The sequence below is a fragment of the Ruditapes philippinarum genome, unplaced genomic scaffold (assembly GCF_026571515.1).
Source record: "Ruditapes philippinarum isolate M1 unplaced genomic scaffold, ASM2657151v2 ctg1925_1_1_1_1, whole genome shotgun sequence".
NCBI lineage: Eukaryota > Metazoa > Mollusca > Bivalvia > Venerida > Veneridae > Ruditapes > Ruditapes philippinarum.
In genome coordinates, this window is record NW_026852233.1 from 15,582 (window position 1) to 39,549 (window position 23,968).

The 23,968-nt window shown below is 32.7% G+C and overlaps 2 protein-coding genes across 4 annotated transcripts; both read left to right on the forward strand.

Moving 5' to 3' along the window:
* Positions 1 to 565: 565 nt before the first annotated feature.
* On the forward strand, positions 566 to 10,498 carry LOC132753290 (xylosyltransferase oxt-like). The gene is made up of 5 exons (XM_060743748.1): positions 566 to 740; positions 1,114 to 1,259; positions 2,317 to 2,455; positions 2,908 to 2,991; positions 9,938 to 10,498. Exons 1-5 carry the CDS (start codon positions 680 to 682, stop codon positions 10,021 to 10,023), a joined length of 516 nt encoding a protein of 171 aa, XP_060599731.1. The 5' UTR covers positions 566 to 679; the 3' UTR covers positions 10,024 to 10,498.
* Positions 10,499 to 15,041: 4,543 nt separating this feature from the next.
* Positions 15,042 to 23,109, forward strand: LOC132753301 (uncharacterized). 3 transcript variants are annotated; one of them, XM_060743759.1, is made up of 7 exons: positions 15,042 to 15,160; positions 17,279 to 17,427; positions 17,921 to 18,053; positions 18,439 to 18,534; positions 19,285 to 19,455; positions 20,117 to 20,213; positions 20,882 to 23,105. In XM_060743759.1, the coding sequence occupies exons 1-7, from the start codon at positions 15,106 to 15,108 to the stop codon at positions 21,225 to 21,227; spliced, it is 1,047 nt and encodes a 348-aa protein (XP_060599742.1). In that variant the 5' UTR covers positions 15,042 to 15,105; the 3' UTR covers positions 21,228 to 23,105. The 3 variants fall into 3 exon arrangements, with proteins under 3 accessions (XP_060599742.1, XP_060599740.1, XP_060599745.1); XM_060743757.1 differs by having other exon boundaries at positions 15,080 to 15,163; positions 20,882 to 23,109; XM_060743762.1 differs by having other exon boundaries at positions 15,082 to 15,163; positions 19,285 to 19,428; positions 20,882 to 23,107.
* The last annotated feature ends 859 nt before the right edge of the window (positions 23,110 to 23,968 follow it).

A 23,968-nucleotide genomic window follows, 5' to 3' on the forward strand; every position in this document is an offset into this window, starting at 1 on the left:
GGTGAGCGACTTCAGGGCCATCATGGCCCTCTTGTTTATACAGTGGTAGAAGAAATAGAAAAAGTCAATTCCCTTCTAAATCAGGCAGAAAACGTAGGTGGTGCGTTACTTTGTCGCGATATAACCCGGACAATTGCCTTGGTGTATTCAGAGGTAAAACGAAAATGTTTCATCATTTTAAATTACAATACAATACAAGACAAAAATATAAACAATCAAAGCACTCATATTTCCTTAAATGAAGTCGATGTATTTATCAGACATTTATTTCGAGGATACAACAATTATAAATATTTGATAACTATGTTTCCGGCTCCACTTTTCCCGTTATGTTAAGGCTAAACAAAGTTTAATATACTAGTACATGTAGTTTTCAACTTTTCACACATTGAAATAAACGATTTTGCTACGTCTCTTCTTGAAATGAAAGTAAAGATTGCAAGCTGGTTTGGCTAGATTATGTATACATATTAATACTTATTATTTTCTTGATTGATTTAGTAAATAAGAGAAGTAGACATGAATAGAAAGTCCAGCTAAAACACACAAATAATATATTCTCTTTAAGCCTAAACATTCGCGCGTATCATCAATAATTATACATTAACTGTTGTGTTGAGTCAAAATAAAAAAGAAGATATTTTAAACAATTTTGTTTAATATCATTGATTTAGATTTTATGTCTAATTTTAGTTTTATTAAATGTGTATTAATCTTCTTGTTAATGACAGGGTTTACTGGTATGTTTGTTATTTTTCATTATAATTAAATTTGTGTAAACATATATTTTCAATTATAGATGAGCTGATTTGTTACTTTTTTCATATGTTGTTACATGCCTCACTTAAACTTATTCATATTAAAATGAGCCGCGTCACGACAAAACCAACATAATGCGTTTGCGACCAGCATGGATTCAGACCAGGTTCCATGCTGTTCGCTATCAGTTTCTCTACTTGTAATAGGGTTGGTAAGCGAACAGCATGGATCCTGATCAGACTGCGCGGATGCGCAGGCTGGTCTGAATCCATGCTGGTCGCAAACGCACTATGTTGGTTTTGTCGTGACGCGGCTCATTTATAACTTGTTAAGATACATGTATTTGTTTTTAAGAGATGTACAATGATGGATACATTGGCTGCTTTCTTGATAAGCCAGACAGAATCCTCGAAGTTAAGTTTCCAGACTCGGAGGAAAACAATAGTTACCGTTGTAAAGAATTGTGCAGAGTGTTTAGATACAAATACTCTGGAACCGAGGTAAATTGATTGATATGTACAAAAGTAAAACTAAAATTGATAGTGTTTTCACTAATATCGAATAAGAAAGTAACAACAGTTTTATAAAGAAGTCAGATAGCTGATGACAATAATGATACATGAAATAAGTATTGGTAACTGCAGGCAATGACCCAGCTATTGCATATTAACAATACATGTATATGTGTTGGTTTTGTCTAAAACGTTATATATAAATATTAATACAAAAACACTCTCTTAATCTCATTTAAACAAGTATTTTATATCTTTGCATTTATGATAAAATAAATCATATTTGCTCTTATCCTGGAACGCATTTCAATAATATCACAGTAAGTATTGAACATGCCTGACAGCTAACCAATGTCAGAAATTTTATTTACGTTATCAAAAGTATTGATAGACAAAATTAAGCTATCAAAAGAAAGTGTGACGAAATAAAGTAAAATGCTGCTGTAATATACGTTTCCATTGCTCTAAAAAACAAAACAAAAAAAAAAAAACAAACAAAAAAAAAAAACAAACAAAAAAACAAAAAAACAAAAAAACTAGAATTTGAATTTACCTTGAACACGTACAAATTGTAATTCATGTTAATGTTGAATACTCAATACAAATTAGCAAGATGACACGTGCTCAAATATCATTGCTAAACTAAAAATCTGGCATATTTCTTTTCTTTGACAGAATTAATTTAGTTTAAGTTTATAATGTTTACTCAATAAATGAAGAAACCATTTCAAGTCAAGCGCTTTTATTTTGCATGTTAAGAAGATGAATTTTACTTTTAAAAAAGAACGAAATGAGCCGCGTCATGACAAAACCAACATAATGGGTTTGCGACCAGCATGGATCCAGACCAGCCTGCGCACCGGCGCGGTCTGATCAGGATCCATGCTGTTCGCTTACCAACCCTATTACAAGTAGCAAAACTGATAGCGAACAGCATGGATCCTGATCAGACTGCGCGGATGCGCAGGCTGGTCTGGATCCATGCTGGTCGCAAACGCATTATGTTGGTTTTGTCATAACGCGACTCAAATACTGTTATTTTCAGTTTGGTAAGGAATGTTTCTGTGGTGACAAATTGAAAGAATACGAGAAGAGGCCAGACAGTGAATGCAATGTCACATGTACAGGAAATTTGGATGAGCTTTGTGGTGCACAGTGGCGAATTTCTATCTATAGCACTTTAGGTAATACTTCCTTTGAAATTGCTGTGGAGATAAGTATTTTGATAACTTCAAAGAAGAAACAGTCTTGAAACAAATGAGCCGCGTCACGACAAATCCAACATAATGGGTTTGCGACCAGCATGGATCCAGACCAGCCTGCGTATCCGCGCAGTCTGATCAGGATCCATGCTGTTCGCTATCGGTTTATTTACTTGTTATAGGGTCTGGAACAGCATAGATCCTGATCAGTGGATGAGCAGGCTGGTCTGGATCCATGCTGGTCGCAAACCCATTATGTTGGTTTTGTCGTGGCGCGGCTCATATCTTCAGCATAGTAATTGGTCATTACTAGATAAAGTGGCTATGAATAATGAAAGAATAATTGTAAAGACAAAAAAATACATTTAATGGCATGGAAACATTTAATTATTCATCATTAATTAATTCATTAGAAACAATTATATTTTCTACAGAAAATTCATCAATGAGTACAGATATGGTAACTCAAACCACAGAGAAACAAGCTGACGTCGGTGAAGCATGCGCACAAATTCGAGGTAAAGTCTACTTATTTTTTTATAATTGACATTGTTTCAAAAGTCATCTAAAACTATAAATGTTTGGTTTAACATTCTCCTCGCTCAGTTTCTTTCTTAAAGCTCAAACACATTAGCCAGCAAGCAACACATGTCTTTATTTTCGTCTTCTCTTTACAAACTCTAACAGCAAGCAACACATTTCTTTATTTTCGTCTTCTCTTTACAAACTCTAACAGCAAGCAACACATGTCTTTGTTTTCGTCTTCCTTTACAAACTCTAACAGCAGGCAACACATGTCTTTATTTTCGTCTTCTCTTTACAAACTCTAACAACAGGCAACACATGTCTTTGTTTTTGTCTTCTCTTTACAAACTCTAACAGCAAGCAACACATGTATTATTTTCGTCTTCTCTTTACAAACTATAAAAGCAAGCAACACATGTCTTTATATTCGTCTTCTCTTTACAAACTCTAACAGCAAGCAACACATGTCTTTTTTTCGTCTTCTCTTTACAAACTCTAACAGCAGGCAACACATGTCTTTATTTTCGTCTTCTCTTTACAAACTCTAACAGCAAGCAACACATGTCTTTATTTTCGTGTTCTCTTTACAAACTATAAAAGCAAGCAACACATGTCTTTATTTTCGTCTTCCTTTACAAACTCTAACAACAGGCAACACATGTCTTTATTTTCGTGTTCTCTTTACAAACTCTAACAGCAAGCAACACATGTCTTTATTTTCGTCTTCTCTTTACAAACTATAAAAGCAAGCAACACATGTCTTTATTTTCGTCTTCCTTTACAAACTCTAACAGCAAGCAACACATGTCTTTATTTTCGTGTTCTCTTTACAAACTCTAACAGCAAGCAACACATGTCTTTATTTTCGTCTTCCTTTACAAACTCTAACAACAGGCAACACATTTCTTTATTTTCGTCTTCTCTTTACAAACTCTAACAGCAGGCAACACATGTCTTTATTTTCGTCTTCTCTTTACAAACTCTAACAGCAAGCAACACATGTATTTATTTTCGTCTTCTCTTTACAAACTCTAACAGCAAGCAACACATGTCTTTATTTTCGTCTTCTCTTTACAAACTCTAACAGCAAGCAACACATGTCTTTATTTTCGTCTTCCTTTACAAACTCTAACAGCAGGCAACACATGTCTTTATTTTCGTCTTCTCTTTACAAACTCTAACAGCAGGCAACACATGTCTTTATTTTCGTCTTCTCTTTACAAACTCTAACAGCAAGCAACACATGTCTTTATTTTCGTCTTCCTTTACAAACTCTAACAGCAAGCAACACATGTATTTATTTTAGTCTTCTCTTTACAAACTCTAACAGCAAGCAACACATGTCTTTATTTTCGTCTTCTCTTTACAAACTCTAACAACAGGCAACACATGTCTTTATTTTCGTGTTCTCTTTACAAACTCTAACAGCAAGCAACACATGTATTTATTTTCGTCTTCTCTTTACAAACTCTAACAGCAGGCAACACATGTCTTTATTTTCGTCTTCTCTTTACAAACTCTAACAGCAAGCAACACATGTCTTTATTTTCGTCTTCTCTTTACAAACTATAAAAGCAAGCAACACATGTCTTTATTTTCGTCTTCCTTTACAAACTCTAACAACAGGCAACACATGTCTTTATTTTCGTGTTCTCTTTACAAACTCTAACAGCAGGCAACACATGTCTTTATTTTCGTCTTCTCTTTACAAACTCTAACAGCAGGCAACACATGTCTTTATTTTCGTCTTCTCTTTACAAACTCTAACAGCAAGCAACACATGTCTTTATTTTCGTCTTCTCTTTACAAACTCTAACAGCAGGCAACACATGTCTTTATTTTCGTCTTCTCTTTACAAACTCTAACAGCAAGCAACACATGTATTATTTTCGTCTTCTCTTTACAAACTCCAACAGCAGGCAACACATGTCTTTATTTTCGTCTTCTCTTTACAAACTCTAACAACAGGCAACACATTTCTTTATTTTTGTCTTCTCTTTACAAACTCTAACAGCAGGCAACACCTGTCTTTATTTTCGTCTTCTCTTTACAAACTCTAACAGCAGGCAACACATGTCTTTATTTTCGTCTTCCTTTACAAACTCTAACAACAGGCAACACATGTCTTTATTTTCGTGTTCTCTTTACAAACTCTAACAGCAGGCAACACATGTCTTTATTTTCGTATTCTCTTTACAAACTCTAACAGCAGGCAACACATGTCTTTATTTTCGTCTTCTCTTTACAAACTCTAACAACAGGCAACACATGTCTTTATTTTCGTGTTCTCTTTACAAACTCTAACAGCAAGCAACACATGTCTTTATTTTCGTCTTCTCTTTACAAACTCTAACAGCAGGCAACACATGTCTTTATTTTCGTGTTCTCTTTACAAACTCTAACAGCAAGCAACACATGTCTTTATTTTCGTCTTCTCTTTACAAACTCTAACAGCAAGCAACACATGTCTTTATTTTCGTCTTCTCTTTACAAACTCTAACAGCAGGCAACACATGTCTTTATTTTCGTCTTCCTTTACAAACTCTAACAGCAGGCAACACATGTCTTTATTTTCGTCTTCTCTTTACAAACTCTAACAGCAGGCAACACATGTCTTTATTTTCGTCTTCTCTTTACAAACTCTAACAGCAAGCAACACATGTCTTTATTTTCGTCTTCTCTTTACAAACTCTAACAGCAAGCAACACATGTCTTTATTTTCGTCTTCTCTTTACAAACTCTAACAGCAGGCAACACATGTCTTTATTTTGTCTTCCTTTACAAACTCTAACAGCAGGCAACACATGTCTTTATTTTCGTCTTCTCTTTACAAACTCTAACAGCAAGCAACACATGTATTTATTTTCGTCTTCTCTTTACAAACTCTAACAGCAAGCAACACATGTCTTTATTTTCGTCTTCTCTTTACAAACTCTAACAGCAGGCAACACATGTCTTTATTTTCGTCTTCTCTTTACAAACTCTAACAGCAGGCAACACATGTCTTTATTTTCGTCTTCCTTTACAAACACTAACAGCAGGCAACACATGTCTTTATTTTCGTCTTCTCTTTACAAACTCTAACAACAGGCAACACATGTCTTTATTTTCGTGTTTCTTTACAAACTCTAACAGCAGGCAACACATGTCTTTATTTTCGTCTTCTCTTTACAAACTCTAACAACAGGCAACACATGTCTTTATTTTCGTCTTCCTTTACAAAACTCTAACAACAGGCAACACATGTCTTTATTTTCGTCTTCTCTTTACAAACTCTAACAGCAGGCAACACATGTCTTTATTTTCGTCTTCTTTACAAACTCTAAACAGCAGGCAACACATGTCTTTATTTTCGTCTTCTCTTTACAAACTCTAACAACAGGCAACACATGTCTTTATTTTCGTCTTCCTTTACAAACTCTAACAGCAGGCAACACATGTCTTTATTTTCGTCTTCTCTTTACAAACTCTAACAGCAGGCAACACATGTCTTTATTTTCGTCTTCCTTTACAAACTCTAACAGCAGGCAACACATGTCTTTATTTTCGTCTTCTCTTTACAAACTCTAACAAGCAGGCAACACATGTCTTTATTTTCGTCTTCCTTTACAAACTCTAACAGCAGGCAACACATGTCTTTATTTTCGTCTTCTCTTTACAAACTCTAACAGCAGGCAACACATGTCTACAGCAGAACATGTTTATTTTCGTCTTCTCTTTACAAACTCTAACAACAGGCAAACACATGTCTTTATTTTCGTGTTCTCTTTACAAACTCTAACAGCAGGCAACACATGTCTTTATTTTCGTCTTCTCTTTACAAACTCTAACAACAGGCAACACATGTCTTTATTTTCGTGTTATCTTTACAAACTCTAACAGCAGGCAACACATGTCTTTATTTTCGTCTTCTCTTTACAAACTCTAACAGCAAGCAACACATGTCTTTATTTTCGTCTTCCTTTACAAACTCTAACAACAGGCAACACATTTCTTTATTTTTGTCTTCTCTTTACAAACTCTAACAGCAAGCAACACATGTATTATTTTCGTCTTCTCTTTACAAACTCTAACAGCAAGCAACACATGTCTTTATTTTCGTCTTCTCTTTACAAACTCAATAACAGCAGGCAACACATGTCTTTATTAACAGCAGGCAACACATTCTTTATTTTCGTCTTCTCTTTACAAACTCTAACAACAGGCAACACATTTCTTTATTTTTGTCTTCTCTTTACAAACTCTAACAGCAAGCAACACATGTATTATTTTCGTCTTCTCTTTACAAACTATAAAAGCAAGCAACTCATGTCTTTATTTTCGTCTTCTCTTTACAAACTCTAACAGCAAGCAACACACATGTCTTTATTTTCGTCTTCTCTTTACAAACTCTAACAACAGGCAACACATTTCTTTATTTTGTCTTCTCTTTACAAACTCTAAAGCAAGCAACACATGTATTATTTTCGTCTTTCTTACAAACTTATAAAAACTATAAAAGCAAGCACACATGTCTTTATTTTCGTCTTCTCTTTACAAACTCTAACAGCAAGCAACACATGTCTTTATTTTCGTCTTCTCTTTACAAACTCTAACAACAGGCAACACATGTCTTTATTTTCGTGTTCTCTTTACAAACTCTAACAGCAGGCAACACATGTCTTTATTTTCGTCTTCTCTTTACAAACTCTAACAACAGGCAACACATGTCTTTATTTTCGTGTTCTCTTTACAAACTCTAACAGCAAGCAACACATGTCTTTATTTTCGTCTTCTCTTTACAAACTCTAACAGCAGGCAACACATGTCTTTATTTTCGTCTTCTCTTTACAAACTCTAACAACAGGCAACACATTTCTTTATTTTTGTCTTCTCTTTACAAACTCTAACAGCAAGCAACACATGTATTATTTTCGTCTTCTCTTTACAAACTATAAAAGCAAGCAACACATGTCTTTATTTTCGTCTTCTCTTTACAAACTCTAACAGCAAGCAACACATGTATTATTTTCGTCTTCTCTTTACAAACTATAAAAGGAAGCAACACATGTCTTTATTTTCGTCTTCTCTTTACAAACTCTAACAGCAAGCAACACATGTATTATTTTCGTCTTCTCTTTACAAACTCTAACAGCAGGCAACACATGTCTTTATTTTCGTCTTCCTTTACAAACTCTAACAACAGGCAACACATTTCTTTATTTTCGTCTTCTCTTTACAAATTCTAACAGCAGGCAACACATGTCTTTGTTTTGTTTCTTTCTTTTACAAATTCTAACAGCAGGCAACACATGTCTTTGTTTTTGTCTTCTCTTTACAAACTCTAACAGCAGGCAACACGTGTATTTATTTTCGTCTTCTCTTTACAAACTCTAATAATGCTGATTTACCACTTCAAGTTATTCGAACAAACTGTTGGACCAATATTGACACGCGGGTCAAAATCTTCAGATATGAAAATCTATATACATGTCCTTTATACGTATTTCATCGCAGCTTAAAGTACCCCAATGTATATGTTACATAAATAATATACCCTTTGCTTACAAATAGCGATGTAAAAATATTTCTTTCTGAACTACTCTTATATTAAGATTATATGGAAAACTGTTTTCCTTTAAAATACTAGTATGCAATTACAAACCGGTCGGGAAATGGGTGTTTCAAATGAAAGAAATTCTAGATATTCTAGGTAGGCCTGATATTTGAATATATCAATGAAATACGGGGAAACCAGATTGTAAATAAGAGTACCAATATAATGGTTAAGAAAAATTACAAGATCAATATAAGCAGCATTTGAGTAGCTAATTAATGCAGTTCTTAAACAGTGGGAAAATTTATGCACCATTTAAAAGTCATTTGGATAAAAGAAATATTTCAAAAACCTTCCAAAGGGGAAATACAGTATATTTTTAAAATTAGAATACTTTATATTTTAAATCACCTTTCACAATTAATACTAGCCGTTGGAATCGGATTGCTTACCACGGCTCTAAACATGCAGTTATAAAGGTTATGAGAGAAAAAATATCATGACTCATTGTCAAAGCTATGCATTTCGAAATTATGCTTAAATAATATGTCTATCTATTTATACATGAAGTATTTGTTTTTCCTCAATTTATTTAACTCAAATTTTTACAAATATTAAAAACTAATGCTAGCTTAATTACCTATGTATGTATGTATGTATGTATGTATGTATGTATGTATGTATGTATGTGTGTATGTGTGTGTGTGTGTGTGTGTGCGTGCGTGCGTGCGTGCGTGTGTGTGTGCGCGCGCGTGTGTGTGTAATGTAATGTTATATAACATATACATGCACTTGGTAAAAGCTTATGAATTCAAACCAAAAATGACATCACATGTTTGTGACCTTTTGGATAGATGTTTAAAACGGTATAATGTCAGGCCCCGGGTTTACTAAGATTTACGACTCAGGATCACGATAAGGATCAAATTTAAAAACTCAAGTATTCATCATGTTTATTAACTTGATAAAATTGGACTTGAATTTGCATGTTTATAATTATATATTATATATATATATTTAGAACAAGTTAACTGTTGTTTTAAAAGATACGAGCATTGTATAGTTGAACCAAATATTGATCTTGATCCTAAAATTGATTTTTTGATCCGATTATTTTTGGATTTGTTCCAATGTTCGTAAATTTTATCCCCAAAAATAATTTCTTCTTTGCGAATCAGCAATATTTAACATCGTGGTTTTGTACCATTCAATTCTCGCAAAATACAATCAATTTTAGATTGTAAAAAGTTAAAATAAAATGAGGACCGTTTGATCCTGATTATGATCTTTTCTTAGTGAATACGGGACCAGGTTTTGGAAGATTTAAGTTATTATATTTGCATTATAATGTTGAAGATGCATTTTCATATCACATCTGTTGAATGTATTTCAATATTTTTCAGATTGCAAAAACTATGCACTGACTATGCAACTACTAATATTGCTTACAGTACATTGGTCTGTTAAATCTGTGTTTGAAATATGTTAAAAAGGTACCGGTATTGTACTTGTATTAAACCAAGATGGACGCTTACAATCTATATGTCGGAAGAGATAGATGGAAAAGCAAGAATAGAAATTCACATACAATTAATTATACAACCTGAAATTAATTTTTATTACAAGGAAAGTTGTTTTGATATAGTCAGCAAATTTATATATTTAGGAATTGTTTTCACATCAGAGAAGCTCAAAATATCATTACTGGACAAGCGTTGAAAGCAACATTTAAAATGAATAAATACCTATATAAATGTATATTTTATAATGAAACATTCATTATATGTGCTACCTTTTATTTACAGTAAAACATTCATTATAAATGTATGTGCTACCTATGAAATAGATGCAAGTATGTAACAAACATGCATAAACATTGTTAATTTACAAAAAAATTGTTGTATATGTATGTTTTAATATAAGTATCATTATGATAAAGTATTAAATAAAGTGTTAAATACGAATGTTTTCTTTTCCTTCACATCTTTATCTTGATTAAAAGATTATTATTTATGATATTACAGTAACGGCCACATTTTCCTTCACATTTAGTGACTTAGTCGTGTCCACATTATCCTTAACCTCTGAATTCCGGAAACTTCTGAAATCCGAACTTTTTAACAAGTCCCATGGGTGTTCGGTTTTCAGAAGTTACACTGTATGAATATTGTATGACAACAGCGCTTTTAAATTAAGGTCTTACATCAATATTATTAGTTAAAAATAATTGATAAGTTCCATAAGACTTTTTCATCGATTTGCTTTGTAACATGAATAGTCTCAACCTATAACATTGTTTTGAATAAGTGAACACTTAAGTTCAATGAATATATATGTTCAATAATATTTATGTAAATGTATATAGTTGAATGATTATGCTTACAAATTTTGAATATGTGAACGGTTTAGTTCATCAGCTATACATGTTAATGACATACATATATATTATATGTTATTTTGGTTTTGGAGTGATATATGTGGATATATTACCTGTTAAGATTTTATATCACCCGAGCCGTTAGGCGAGGGTGATATTTTATCTTGACAGGTAATATATCCACATATATCACTCCAAAACCAAAATAATAATTTTATTACCCTTCCCCTGCCAAGTTTAGACGATTTTCTAAAAAATCATTGCTGTTTCAAATGAAACGTCGAAATAAGATTCCCTTTTGGGTACCTCTTCGTCACAACATGACGTCACTTAAATACATGACGTATTTTTCCCGTACCTAACGAATGTAAACAAGAGAAAGGAGTAGTCTATTGAACGCACTTTTTTGTAATTAATATCAAGCTTTCACAAGGTCATATTTGTTTTCGATACTGATGGTAATATGTATCATTACTCTACTTTGGTAAATATTTATCATTTGACAGTTAAAAAGTGCTTTTTAAATCGGAATTTACACCGCGTAAAATCGAACCGTACGCGCATCACCTCAGCGCATGTTGTGTACAACGTACGTTGGGTACCCAACGGGGAAATTTAGTGTGTATATTACCCGTCTGGCTCGACAAGAAAAACATACACATACTCGAGCAAGTATGAATATTAATTTATATGATGCATTATATTTATACATATATACATGTATCTTGTCAAACTAACTCAATAAAAAGTATGGAGACAGTGGTAATTTATTTAGCATTATGTTTAAAGTTGAATGTCCTTTTGTTCTGATATTTATTTTTCAATGATGATATACAACTTTGTGTATACCTTTTTCAGTTACACACGTTTTTTACAACTAGTGTACACTGTCTTGTCATTTATCATGTGGCTGTTTATCCTCCTGGACCATTTGGTCCAATGGAATATTGAAATAAACTTATCAAACTTATCATTAAGACATTTAACCCCATATGGATATATATAAACACGTATAACAAATAAAACAAATGATGTTGTATTCGAACACTATTTGTGAACTTATAGAAGATGACATGTCATTCTTATATCTTTAACAAAAGAAAATGTTTGAATTGGTCTAAAATGGATACATTTTCCAAAAGATTTTCAACTACTGATCAAACAATAGAAATCTATCATTTGGATATTCTTATGAAGTATTGTTTGAAAAACAAATGTTTAGAATAGTCTTAGTAATTAGTTTGAACATGTATTTGATAAATGATAAATGTTTTCTAGAACATTATCTACTATACATAGAGATGTTAAAGTATTACGTATCATGATAATGGTTTTGAACCTTTATTCCTGATAACAGATTTGTAACAATTACGAGGTCAGAATATAAAGTCTGGATATAATTTCGTTGCTTGGTGATTAAATATTGATCAAATAGTGAGCAATTAATATGCATAAACGAACAGGATGTATGAAATGTTTATATCCGATGAATACTCAAGTACTCTTGTCTTTTACCACAATGGTAATTGTATGTGTTCATGGACTTTTATAACATATAATCTCTTTGTGCACTTTTTACCATCCAAAGGTTCAAGAATGGAAAATTGCCACCTATGAGTTTATTGTAACAAATTTGTAACAGTAGTTTTTGATTCGATATGGTGAACAACCTGAAAAAATGTTTATAATAAACACAAAAAATGTATGTCAGAGCAAACAATCACAATACATGCTCAACTTTAAACTTTGTAGCAGTAAGTCTTGTATTTTCCATTGCTTTATCGCGATAATTAATAACATAATTGAAAACATAGCAGATTTATCTTCCAAGTCGTGATGCTTTGACCTGATAAGAATATTTTTTCTCTTTGTTTTCAAGAATTTTAGTCAGTTTATTTGACGCAGGGAGCATGTAAGATGCTTTTTACCTGAAAAAAGTAGAGCTAAATTGACGTTATTTGTAATTAAAGTAGCCAAATGTAAACATTTATGTTCTTGTCTACTAAATCATATAAGTGATGATTTAAAAAAAAACCATCTATGATGATATGAAATTAGGCAAATAAAATGCGATAAACAAGATCAACAGGGAAAGGTGGCGTTCAATGAACGCTGACCCCACATGACCCAGCAACAAGAACAAGTGGCAAAGGGTCCAAGAGGACCCCCAAACTAAAGCCTATAAACGGGGAAGTCGTTCATTTTTTACTTTACATATTCTGTTTTATAGGTGACATTTGGTATTTCATACACCGCTTCCGTTTCCACTTGGAACAGCTCGACGATTATTATCAACCCGAAAAGTTGCTATTGTTCAGTTATCGGAGTACTCCGCCTATTATCATTGAGTTACACTGGAAATGGCTGCGCCCAACTAGACATTACACTAAAAAATTTTACTGATAGGTATAGAAATCTATATATATATATATATATATATTTTTTTTCTTATTTGATTTCTTCTCAAATATTTAGATGCAATCTATAGCCGGGCACGTCAAAGCCCCGGGCCCATTTCGCGCTCTCGCTCCTCCTATGATGTATTGCCTTCCGCAGTTTTGTGTCATTTGTTTTTGACATTTTCCTCAAAGAGCTGACATCTAATTTTCAAGGACAAACACTTTATAGAAATGTTTTTTAACATTGGGCGGATTCCCTTTTTACATTATTTTACTTTCGGGAGGAGGTTCTTGGGAAGATGGGAAATATGGTCTTCTCTTAAGGGCAGTATGCCCGTAAATATCATAATTTGGCAATTAACGATTCGCCACTCTTGTGATGATTCGTCCCACTTAATTGAGGATTCGTCCTATATTATTGACTATTCGTCCCGCCAAATTGACAATTCGAATTAGTTCATATGTAACAGTTTAACATGTATATACCGAGTCACTTTTCTAATTGATCTCATCTTCATCTTTTTATCTTTTTGTGGGCACAATAGATAGATTAAATAAGGATGATAATAATATATGATCTTAGTCAGTTTATTTTGTAATTTGTTTACAAAGCTCGTATCTTCTTCATTTGATTATGTTTCAAAGACTAGCAGCCCGCTTAATTAAAATTCACAAAGCCTACACAAATTTCACTGTGCATAGACTTTTCTTAAACTTTGCACGATGACAGGAATTAAATCATTGTTGAAACAAATTAATGAACAAAATGGGGTTCCGCAATATATTTACTACTGTTGCAAATGGATAGCACACGTCGTAAAACAAATGAGCCGCGTCACGACAAAACCAACATAATGGGTTTGTGACCAGCATGGATCCAGACCAGCCTGCGCAGCCGCGCAGTCTGATCAGGATCCATGCTGTTTGCTTACAAACCCTTTAGCAAGTAGAGAAACTGATAGCGGACAGCATGGATCCTGATCAGACTGCGCGGATGCGCAGGCTGGTCTGGATCCATGCTGGTCTCAAACCCATTATGTTGGTTTTGTCATGACGCGGCTCAAATATCTAAAAACTGATCTTAATTTAAATAAAACATTTAAGTAAGAACAGTAACATTTTAGTTAAGATTTTAATGTATTAAATGCCTATTCTGATGATATTTGTTTTACACTTTTCTTCTCTTTATTTGGTGATATAAGAGTTAACTTTTTGAATTCGTCTTAGAAATCTTTAGGACTTGATTGCAGACGATTGCCAGCCCAAGATAGAAACAAACATGTTTGACGAGATACATTGTATAACTATTTATATCAGAATGTTTGATCCAATTTCAGTTATGAATAATATATGAACTGTTAATCTGACAAGTTGTGCGCTTTTCTTGAAACATTACTTTACTAATATTTCTTTTATTGGATTGAATGATAGGGTTAGACGCAAAGATCTAAAGTAATATACACTCGAACGAGTCTTTAGTCTTCGTCGTTTTTTTACTTTAAGATGTATGTTGTTTGGCATATGTACGACAAGGCTGCAGGACAGGGGTATAGAGGGTGGTGTTGGACAAATGATCTGAACTTGTATCAAATTTTGATAAGCATCAATTGTCTTTCCTGAAATGTACAAATGTGTCCAATTATGTACACCATCATAATCTATACTCCTCCGTGCTAGGTCTCCAATTATTAAAGTTAAACAAGATAACCTCGGTCATTTCCGCTTTTAAAGATGATCGCTTAGTGAACCTTTCAATGTTCAGAGTATAAATCATAAATACAATAGTGACTTCAACATGTCTATGTACTTTAGTTACTTTTATGCGCTATTATGTTTAGCAGGCTTGCAAGGTAGTTGATTTTTATTCATATTTTTGTTTGATTTATTATTTTACTCGTATTCAATATTTTTCCTTTGAATTTTAGTAAGATTCATTATGATGCCAAATATTTTAGATAAAAACTATGTTTGAAATTTATAACAGTCATTCGTATGAACAATGTCTTCATGAGTCATGGTATATTTTCCTCAGAATTTCTGAAAATTGGACCAAGATTCATAATTCAATGATAATGAATGTTTGATATACAAGAAACAGAGCTGTGTAACAGTATTTTTACGAATGATAATGACATCTGCAAATGTCAAGCATGACCTGCTTCTTCAGAACTACCAAACCGTGGCTTTCGCTAAAAGTTTCTCAATTCAAGTTCGCATTGCTTCGTGTAAATTAATGGGGTAATCCTTTGTGGGATTTGAATCCTCGTGAAACATTGTTTCCTGTCATATCATATAACAGTATCGAGAACTGGAAATAAATAGATTAATTGCTAACTAATTTCCTTCAAAATAATAAACATACAAGTTATAACTGCAGTTTTTATGCCCCCACAGAGTGGGAGCATATAGCGTTGCACTTGTCCGTCCGTCCGTATGTACGTCCGTCCGTCCGTCCGTCTGTCCGTACGTCCCGAAATCTTGTGAACGCAACTCCTCTCAAACCGGATGGCAGATTTTGCGTAAACTTTCAGGGATGAACAACCTTAATGTGTAGATGGTAGTAAAGGAAGGAATTTTCGCTGCGACCAAATTTAACAGAATTATGGCCCTTTGTTGATTGTTTCACTATATACTATGTAGAAATTTTGTGAACGCAACTCGTCTAAAACCGGATGGCAGATTTTGCTTAAACTTCCAGGGATGAACAACCTTAATGTGTAGATGGCAATAAAGGAAGGAATTTTTGCTGCGACTAAATTCAACAGAATTATGGCCCTTTGTTGATTTTTTCACTATATACCATATAAAAATTTTGTGAACGCACCTCCTCTTAAACCGGATGGCAGATTTTGCTTAAACTTTCAGGGATGAACAACCTTAATGTGTAGATGGTAGTGAAGGAAGGAATTTTTGCTGCGACCAAATTTAACAGAATTATGGCCCTTTGTTGATTTTTTCACTATATACTATATACAAAGTTTGTGAACGCAACTCCTCTTAAACCGGATGGCAGATTTTGCTTAAACTTCCAGGGATGAACAACCTTAATGTGTAGATGGCAGCAAAGGAATGAATTTTCGCTGCGACCAAATTTAACAGAATTATGGCCCTTTGTTGATTTTTTCACTATATACTATGTAGAAATTTTGTGAACGCAACTCCTCTTAAACCAGATGGCAGATTTTGCTTAAACTTCCAGGGATGAACAACCTTAATGTGTAGTTGGTAGTGAAGGAAGGCATTTTTGCTGCGACCAAATTTAACAGAATTATGGCCCTTTGTTGATTTTTTCACTATATACCATATAAATGTTGTCAGTGGGGGCATCCGTGTCCTTTGGACACAGTTCTAGTTTTCTTTTATTTGTAGGTATATTTGCAATAAATATATGCAATATATGAAATTTTATATATATGTGTTTTGATCCCCACCCCCAAAAAAATATTGCAAACTAAGTATAACTGTGCATTCAACATAAATACATATACAAAAATACCGTTGAACAACTACGTAGAATGGCTTGTTATAAAATTTCATCATTTCACATTTTGACAATGAAATACTCGTAATTCACTGAAACACAAATGTTAAATTTTTTCAACACACCATCACAATTAATGCCAGCTTCAACTTTAAAGTACATTTCCTGCAATAAGTTAACTTCTCAAAACATCGTTTACAATTTTAATCAACCGTTCGTTTTTTTTTGCATCAACAAGTTGGCATCTATCAAGCTTTGCATGCAACAAGATTCCTATATTTAAAGAAAACCATGCAATTTATATCTTACTTTTCGTTCCATTGCCTAGACGTGATGCTAAAGAACACGTGCAAGTTGGGATGAAAATCTACGTCAGAAGCATTTGTTGAACCGAAAAATACATAATTGATAGTTTAAAAATTGTTATTGTATATAACATGAAATAATACAAATAATCTTTGAGATAACAAGCATCTTAATGTTTCAGCATACACATCACCGGGCTATCTTGGATGTTTTCAAGATGGATTCGACATCAGGATACTAAGAGGAACCTTTCAGAAATTAATAAGAAACAGTGGTAAAGCATGTAAGGAATATTGCCTGTCAGCGGGATTCAGATATGCTGGAACGAAGGTTTGTGTTCTGTAACTAGATATTGAATTTCATTCATTAGAATCGATTTCTCATGAAAACACAAAGTTATGAACAATGAATTGGACATGCTTTCATGTACAACGTCTTAAGTTTTTCTTGTTACTCTAGACTTAAAAGTTATCTGATACTAGTATAAAGAATGTAAGATTACAAACGCCGTAATACTAAACCATTTAAACAATGTATGAAATAATTCGTGGTTATTGAATAATACTCTAAAAATACCTACATTTTTCATTAATAAAATCATAATTAATGTCCTAAAATTTTTTATGAGATTGCCTTGTTTTGTTTAGTTGTTCTTGGAATTTTTCTATCTATTCTCATTCTTTTGAGGTCTTTCCAATATCCCAAGTTCTGTGACTTACTAGTTGCCTTAACGTGACTTATGCGACTGGATATTGTCGGGACTACATTCGCCATTCCTCATAATAAAAAATATCTCTTTTTATACAATTTATTATTATTATAGGCGGGCTTTGATTGTTATTGTGGCGATACAATAAGAAAGAAACAGTTGGCTGTTGGTTGTTATGAACGTTGCCCAGGTCGACTTGATGAGTTCTGTGGTGGAATTTCAGAAATATCAGTTTATGACACCTGGCGTAAGCATACTACTAGTATTATATCAGATAACTTTGTTTGGACTTTGCTACGTTCTGAAATTAAAATTTATTTCGATATTTCCATTACTCCACTTCACTGGAAGAAAATTAGCTTTATTTACCGTAGTTCTACCACACCTATATGTATATGGTGTGTCACAATAAACCATATATGAAAATACAACATCAACAACAACAACAACAATAACAGCAGCAACAAAACAAAAACAACACAAAAGGAATTTAAAATAGCATCATGATCAATATACTAATAGGTATCATTGTAATACTTGACACAATTTCTATAAAAATGCAACTGCTTAGTTTAATATATACTTATATACTAATATTCATTTCATATACTGATGATTACATTTTTTACAAGAATGCGCTACGAACCCATGCGACCCCGGGCATGTATGCGACGATCTTGATGCACACACATATAGTTGTATTTGTACACAGAGTGACTGCCACAAAGGTAATTACCATTTTTGATATGATTTTACAGGTAAGTATATTAACTGAAATCTGTAAGCCTGATTATCAATAACATGCAATAGAAAGAGCACCGAAACACGAGGCTATCTGATTTGTACGAGGGGGCGTAGCCCCCGAGTATAAATCAGATTGCCGAGTGTTTTGGTGTTCTTTCTCTTTTGTATCATAGTCAAACATAAAAACACGTTCCCTCTTGTAACAATTTTAAACCCCAGGAAAAAGTAACCAATGATCGAGCATCTGAATATGATATTTCTGCCGCTTTCCCTTTCTCTGCCGCCACAATATGTAAACCCCAGCAAAAATGAGCCAATCAACGGGCATGGTCTGGAGTGCGGGTAACTGATACCTGCACTCAAGTTACCGCACTGTGCATGTATATGTATACGATTTAACTCTGACACTTTTTCAACAGAAAGGTCCCCAAACTATGATACAAGGGTTTATATGGTACGTAAGAAAAAAGCACATCTTTTAATAAATAATAAATAGAAAAACTTTGTTTCAAACTTTAATTCCTATACAAAATGGCTTTATCAACAACATTACATAATAGATAGTAACAAATATATTTATGAATTTTTATGGTTATGGACGCCACTGAAAACTTCAATTGTAGTTGATACTTGCACACTGAGTACACTGTCATTGCTATCATGATCGGATTAATTATTTACTTTCATCAACAAAACATCACGAAACCCATAGTATTGTTACTTACGTTTCACAGAAATAACAGAAACAACACTTCTATCTACACTAAAATTTACAACACAAGTACATGTTACTCAGAAAATCGAGACAGAAACAAGTGGAGAAGCTGCAACAGATGATGCCGGACATTCAACAGTAAACGTAAATGAAGTGACAGAAGGTAATAAAAAGAACCACATAACAAAAGGTTAATTTCAAAAGCAATATTTCTTTCTACAGTTTTTACCACATTTGAAAGGGTAATTAACTCATTGGCATAAAGGACTTTGGATTATTGTTTGAATTATTGTTCAATCTGCCTATATTGATTTAAAGTCAGTATATCTATGGTCATAACTGTTGCCCCAATTCTAGTTATAACATCACTCAGTTGCAGCAACTTTACTTAAAAGTAAATAGATTTTGGCAAATTATCCCATAACACTTTTACTAAAACTTCCCGGAACTAAAATCCAACATGATATTGAATCGTGTATTTCTTCATTCTTATATGGACGTAAATCTTAAAAGTTTTCAGCTTACAGTCATCATTATATTCGACATGTAAATTATGATTTGATATTATATTAATTCATATAACATATGACAAAGTTCCGGAACTTATTGACATAAAAACTTGTCCAACCTATATCAAGGCATAATCGCTAAATATTTGCCATATGAACATTCAATATTATTGACCATAGTTGTGCCACCTTAGTCGAAAGAAATAAAATTTCATTAAAACATTTGAGAAAAAGATAGTTATAAGTGAATTAAGAAATAATGGAAAAAAAATTCTTTTAGCATAGATTATAAATGTCACCATGGTTTGTTCATGTTTATGTTTAACACTTCTTCTTCTTCAGATAAGTCAAGCGGATCAACCATCATTGCTGTACCAGTATTAATAACGCTGTCAGCAATTGTTGGCATAGTTATCACTTTGGTTGTTATCAAGAAGAGGTAAACAAGCGTGTTTATTTCCATTTGAGATTTGAGAGAAAATTACTACAGTGTAAATATACTGGTCGTTCTTTAACCTCCTAGTCGAATAGGTTGAAAACCTTTCCTATGAAAGATAAATACATTTTATTTCGTACATTGTAATTTTTAGAAGTTTGAATCTTAATTAAGATATAAACATAAATACTAATGCTTTAGCAATACTTAAGAAAATAAGAATCAGTTTGTCGGTACATCTAATCTTTGATCATCTTAATCATTTTCGGAAGATATCAAGGCAAACTTTGCATAATTGAATACAGCTTAAGTGCTAGGGTTGTGGAGATGTTATCCATTTCATTATTACTCATCAACAGACTAGAACCAGTCTGTAATGTTTTCCTTTTTCTCTTGCTGTCATTGTTTTAGAGAGGCAACGTTTTCCATATATTTTACACTTTCATTTAAAATATGATATGCCTTTATCGTTTGGCTAAAGATTTTTTGAAAATAATACAAAGTAACAACACTGACTTTAAGAGTTTTAATTTGCTGTGTTGGACAATCTTTCAAGTTTCCATTTGACCATTGCATTAAAGAGGGGTAACCCTCCTCAAACAATAGCTGAATTTCATTCAACTCTTTCTATGTGTAATTCAATTTTGCTATTATCATTTTGTTCAATACAGACGGCAAAGAAAAAGCGATGATATATACCATGAATATCACGAACCTAGTGAGTTAGCTTCACAGACGACAAACCATGCGTTTATCAAAGAGCCTGTCAAACCACACATTGTAAAGAACAAGAGACAACAACCTGATGCAGATTATGAAGTAGCCGCACAATCGACTGATGATGCGTATGAATTGTTGCAGCATAACGTAGATCCTTCTGGCGAATATACAACAATTGATGTACATAAAACAGGTGCAAACAACAAGACATATCCAAATGGACTTTACGAAGCGTTAAGAAAGAAAAATCAACCCGAGGTCTTGTACAGTAAAGTAAAACAAGACCAAAAGAAGTAGTGTATTCTATATGAATGTATATATTGAGAGTACATACCATGTTAACAGATTTTAATGCATACAATTCAAAATATGTAAAACAGTGTTTCATTTCAAGGTGTTAATGTAAGGTTCAATTGTGTTAAAAGAAAGCTATGTTTATTTTGTTTTTATTGTTGCCAAATACTGATGTTTGACATTCACCTGAAAAAGAAAATTGATTATTTTTTTTTCAAAACCATGCAGCATTTTGTAAACATTATAATAAATATATAATATCACTACAGTCATTATAATAACACTTTTTATTGAAATACATTTATCTTTCTTTAATGTTGCGCTGATGTTTGATATAGTTTTTTGTCGACAATGACTCGTACGTATAATATCATACGTATAGTTGTATATTATGCGGTTGTTTAGTAAGCATTAACTAATACCATAGAGAAACTAGTGATCATGTGATAACTATTGAATAGCTGTATATAAATTTGAAGACTTCAAGGAAACTATCTCATCCCGAGTATGTTACATTAATCCTTTTCATTTTTAATGCCATGTGTAAGAAAATCGTGACTATTGAACAGAAAACGGTTACCATGTTGTTATTAAAGAACAGTTTGATCTTAATTGTCATACTTAAATCATGTACGTTAATTTGTTTTTTTTTAATTTTCTCACTTGCAACCTCCTAAATTTCCTTATCAAGCTACAATTGTCTGCATTCGTGCTTTGATTAAAGATTAATGTTATAATTCTTATTTTATACGGGTGACTTAAATCGCTCTTACACAAACCACTTTCACAACCTTAACAATCCATGTGCAGACCTAGGTTATATTTCCAATTTCCCATTTTGTCGCCCTCAAGGTCAGTTTGTTTTATCAATCAAGACATTGCTATTGAATAAATGCCATCACATTTTAAATTGTCCCGGCATTTTGATAGTTAATATATAGTTTTTGTGTGGTAACGAATCTCTATTGATTTGTGTTTTCTATTGATTTGAACAATTATTTGTTTAATATTTATCAAGGGAGCAAATAATTTTAAGTATTTTACTGAATTGGTATATTTACTTTAAATATTGTAAGTACATACATTTGTAATTGATTTAAGTGTTTGAAACACAAATAAACATCGATTTATAAAGATATAAAAATTACTACAAATTGTCCTAACCAAATTTCAAATTTCCCCATAACCTTAAATAATATTCAGTAACATGTGATCTTTGAATGTGACTCCGCCAGTGTTACTTTGCGAAGCAAATAACTCGTAAAATAAAATGTACACTATGCTCTAGGCATATTCTTTAAAAGCAGTCCTAAAAGCTTCAACCTTTTTTTAAATTTTGTTTTATTATGTAAAAAGTAACGACTTACTCACAAAGAGGAGTGGAAGTAATTACTGCTTTGTCTTAAGGTAAAATTTATTTATGCCATGCTGAATATAATATTTATCAACCTTTAATTTTCCAGTCCCATTAATCCTGGGACGATGAAGAAATCGCAGTTAAGATAACTATACAAGTTTCATTTAAACCATTGAACGGAATTTGACTAGCTTACAGGGAACTAAAATGTATACAATACATTACAGACAAAACAATAGTTATTTGTGAATGCTAAAAAAGATACATCAACAAAGAGAAAAAGAGTGACATTGACGGATCTTTTGATAAATGCACCATAGATACTATGCATGCGCTTTAAAGTTTTGCTTTAGGTTCTATCATCGCAATTCATCAATAAACCAACTCATGTAAAAAATGCTTTAAAACGACAAATCTAACTCATCCCCTTATGATTGATAATTTGCTTTAACTTGCATGTATCACATTTTAAAAAATGACAGTAAATATATATTTTTTCGTCTTAGTGCCTCTCATGTTGTCAAAAATGTATAGATAAATCTGAATAAATAATCAATTTTGCACTGATAATTTAATTAAAGTAGCATTATGTTTATTTTTTCACTGTGAAGTTGAGATGAATTAACTATGTATAGTATCGGACTTTGAAAACGCACGCCTGTTTTATATGGATTTTTACATGAACATTTATTAAAAAGGGTGCTATTAAATGTATATACAGTTGACACTCGATAACTCGAAGTCCATGGGACTGGGCATTTTACTTCGAGAGAAACGGAATTCGAGTAATGTGGATATGTCGTCATTACGTTGACATTCGTACATATATATACACGTACCTGATTGTATGTGCAAAGAAGTAGGTTTGTTATTGTTGATAGCTGCAATATTTAACCGTCGAAATGACTGTAATTCACTTACAAATACAAATTATAAATGAACAAAAATATATTATTCAAAATTTAATACATGTATATTAATAATGGAATATAAACACAAGCATTCGTAGCAATGACATAAATGCAAGTTTGTTAGTATTCGTCAGTAATGCACATGCTTTTAATACGCACTCATGATAATTCATTACAATAAAAGCACAATAACACATTTATTTCAACAACAATTTATCTAATGTTTGAAGTAAATTGATCATCGGACGAAAACGAAAGTAGCAACTATCGTGAACCGGAAGTACATATTAATGTATGCAATATGACGGAAAATTAATTATAAAAATGTCATTTACGTTGAAAACACACATCAATACCTAGGCTGGCACAATTAAATTAATTAAATCTTAATTTACTTATCTAACTGTTAAAACCAATTAAGTCCTGAAACCGATTAAAACCACTTTCACAACGTGCTAATAATACATGATGACCGG

What these genes read in the sequence shown, in the direction of transcription:
- LOC132753301 (XM_060743757.1), top strand. Translation starts at nt 15,106, where the DNA reads ATGTCTATGTACTTTAGTTACTTTTATGCGCTATTATGTTTAGCAGGC. An exon ending in TCAGATATGCTGGAACGAAG is followed by an intron (nt 17,428 to 17,920) that starts GTTTGTGTTCTG and finishes TTATTATTATAG; the next exon opens with GCGGGCTTTGATTGTTATTG. An exon ending in AAAGAACCACATAACAAAAG is followed by an intron (nt 19,456 to 20,116) that starts GTTAATTTCAAA and finishes CTTCTTCTTCAG; the next exon opens with ATAAGTCAAGCGGATCAACC.
- LOC132753290 (XM_060743748.1), top strand. Translation starts at nt 680, where the DNA reads ATGTCTAATTTTAGTTTTATTAAATGTGTATTAATCTTCTTGTTAATG. An exon ending in GTTAATGACAGGGTTTACTG is followed by an intron (nt 741 to 1,113) that starts GTATGTTTGTTA and finishes TTTGTTTTTAAG; the next exon opens with AGATGTACAATGATGGATAC. An exon ending in TTCTATCTATAGCACTTTAG is followed by an intron (nt 2,456 to 2,907) that starts GTAATACTTCCT and finishes TATTTTCTACAG; the next exon opens with AAAATTCATCAATGAGTACA.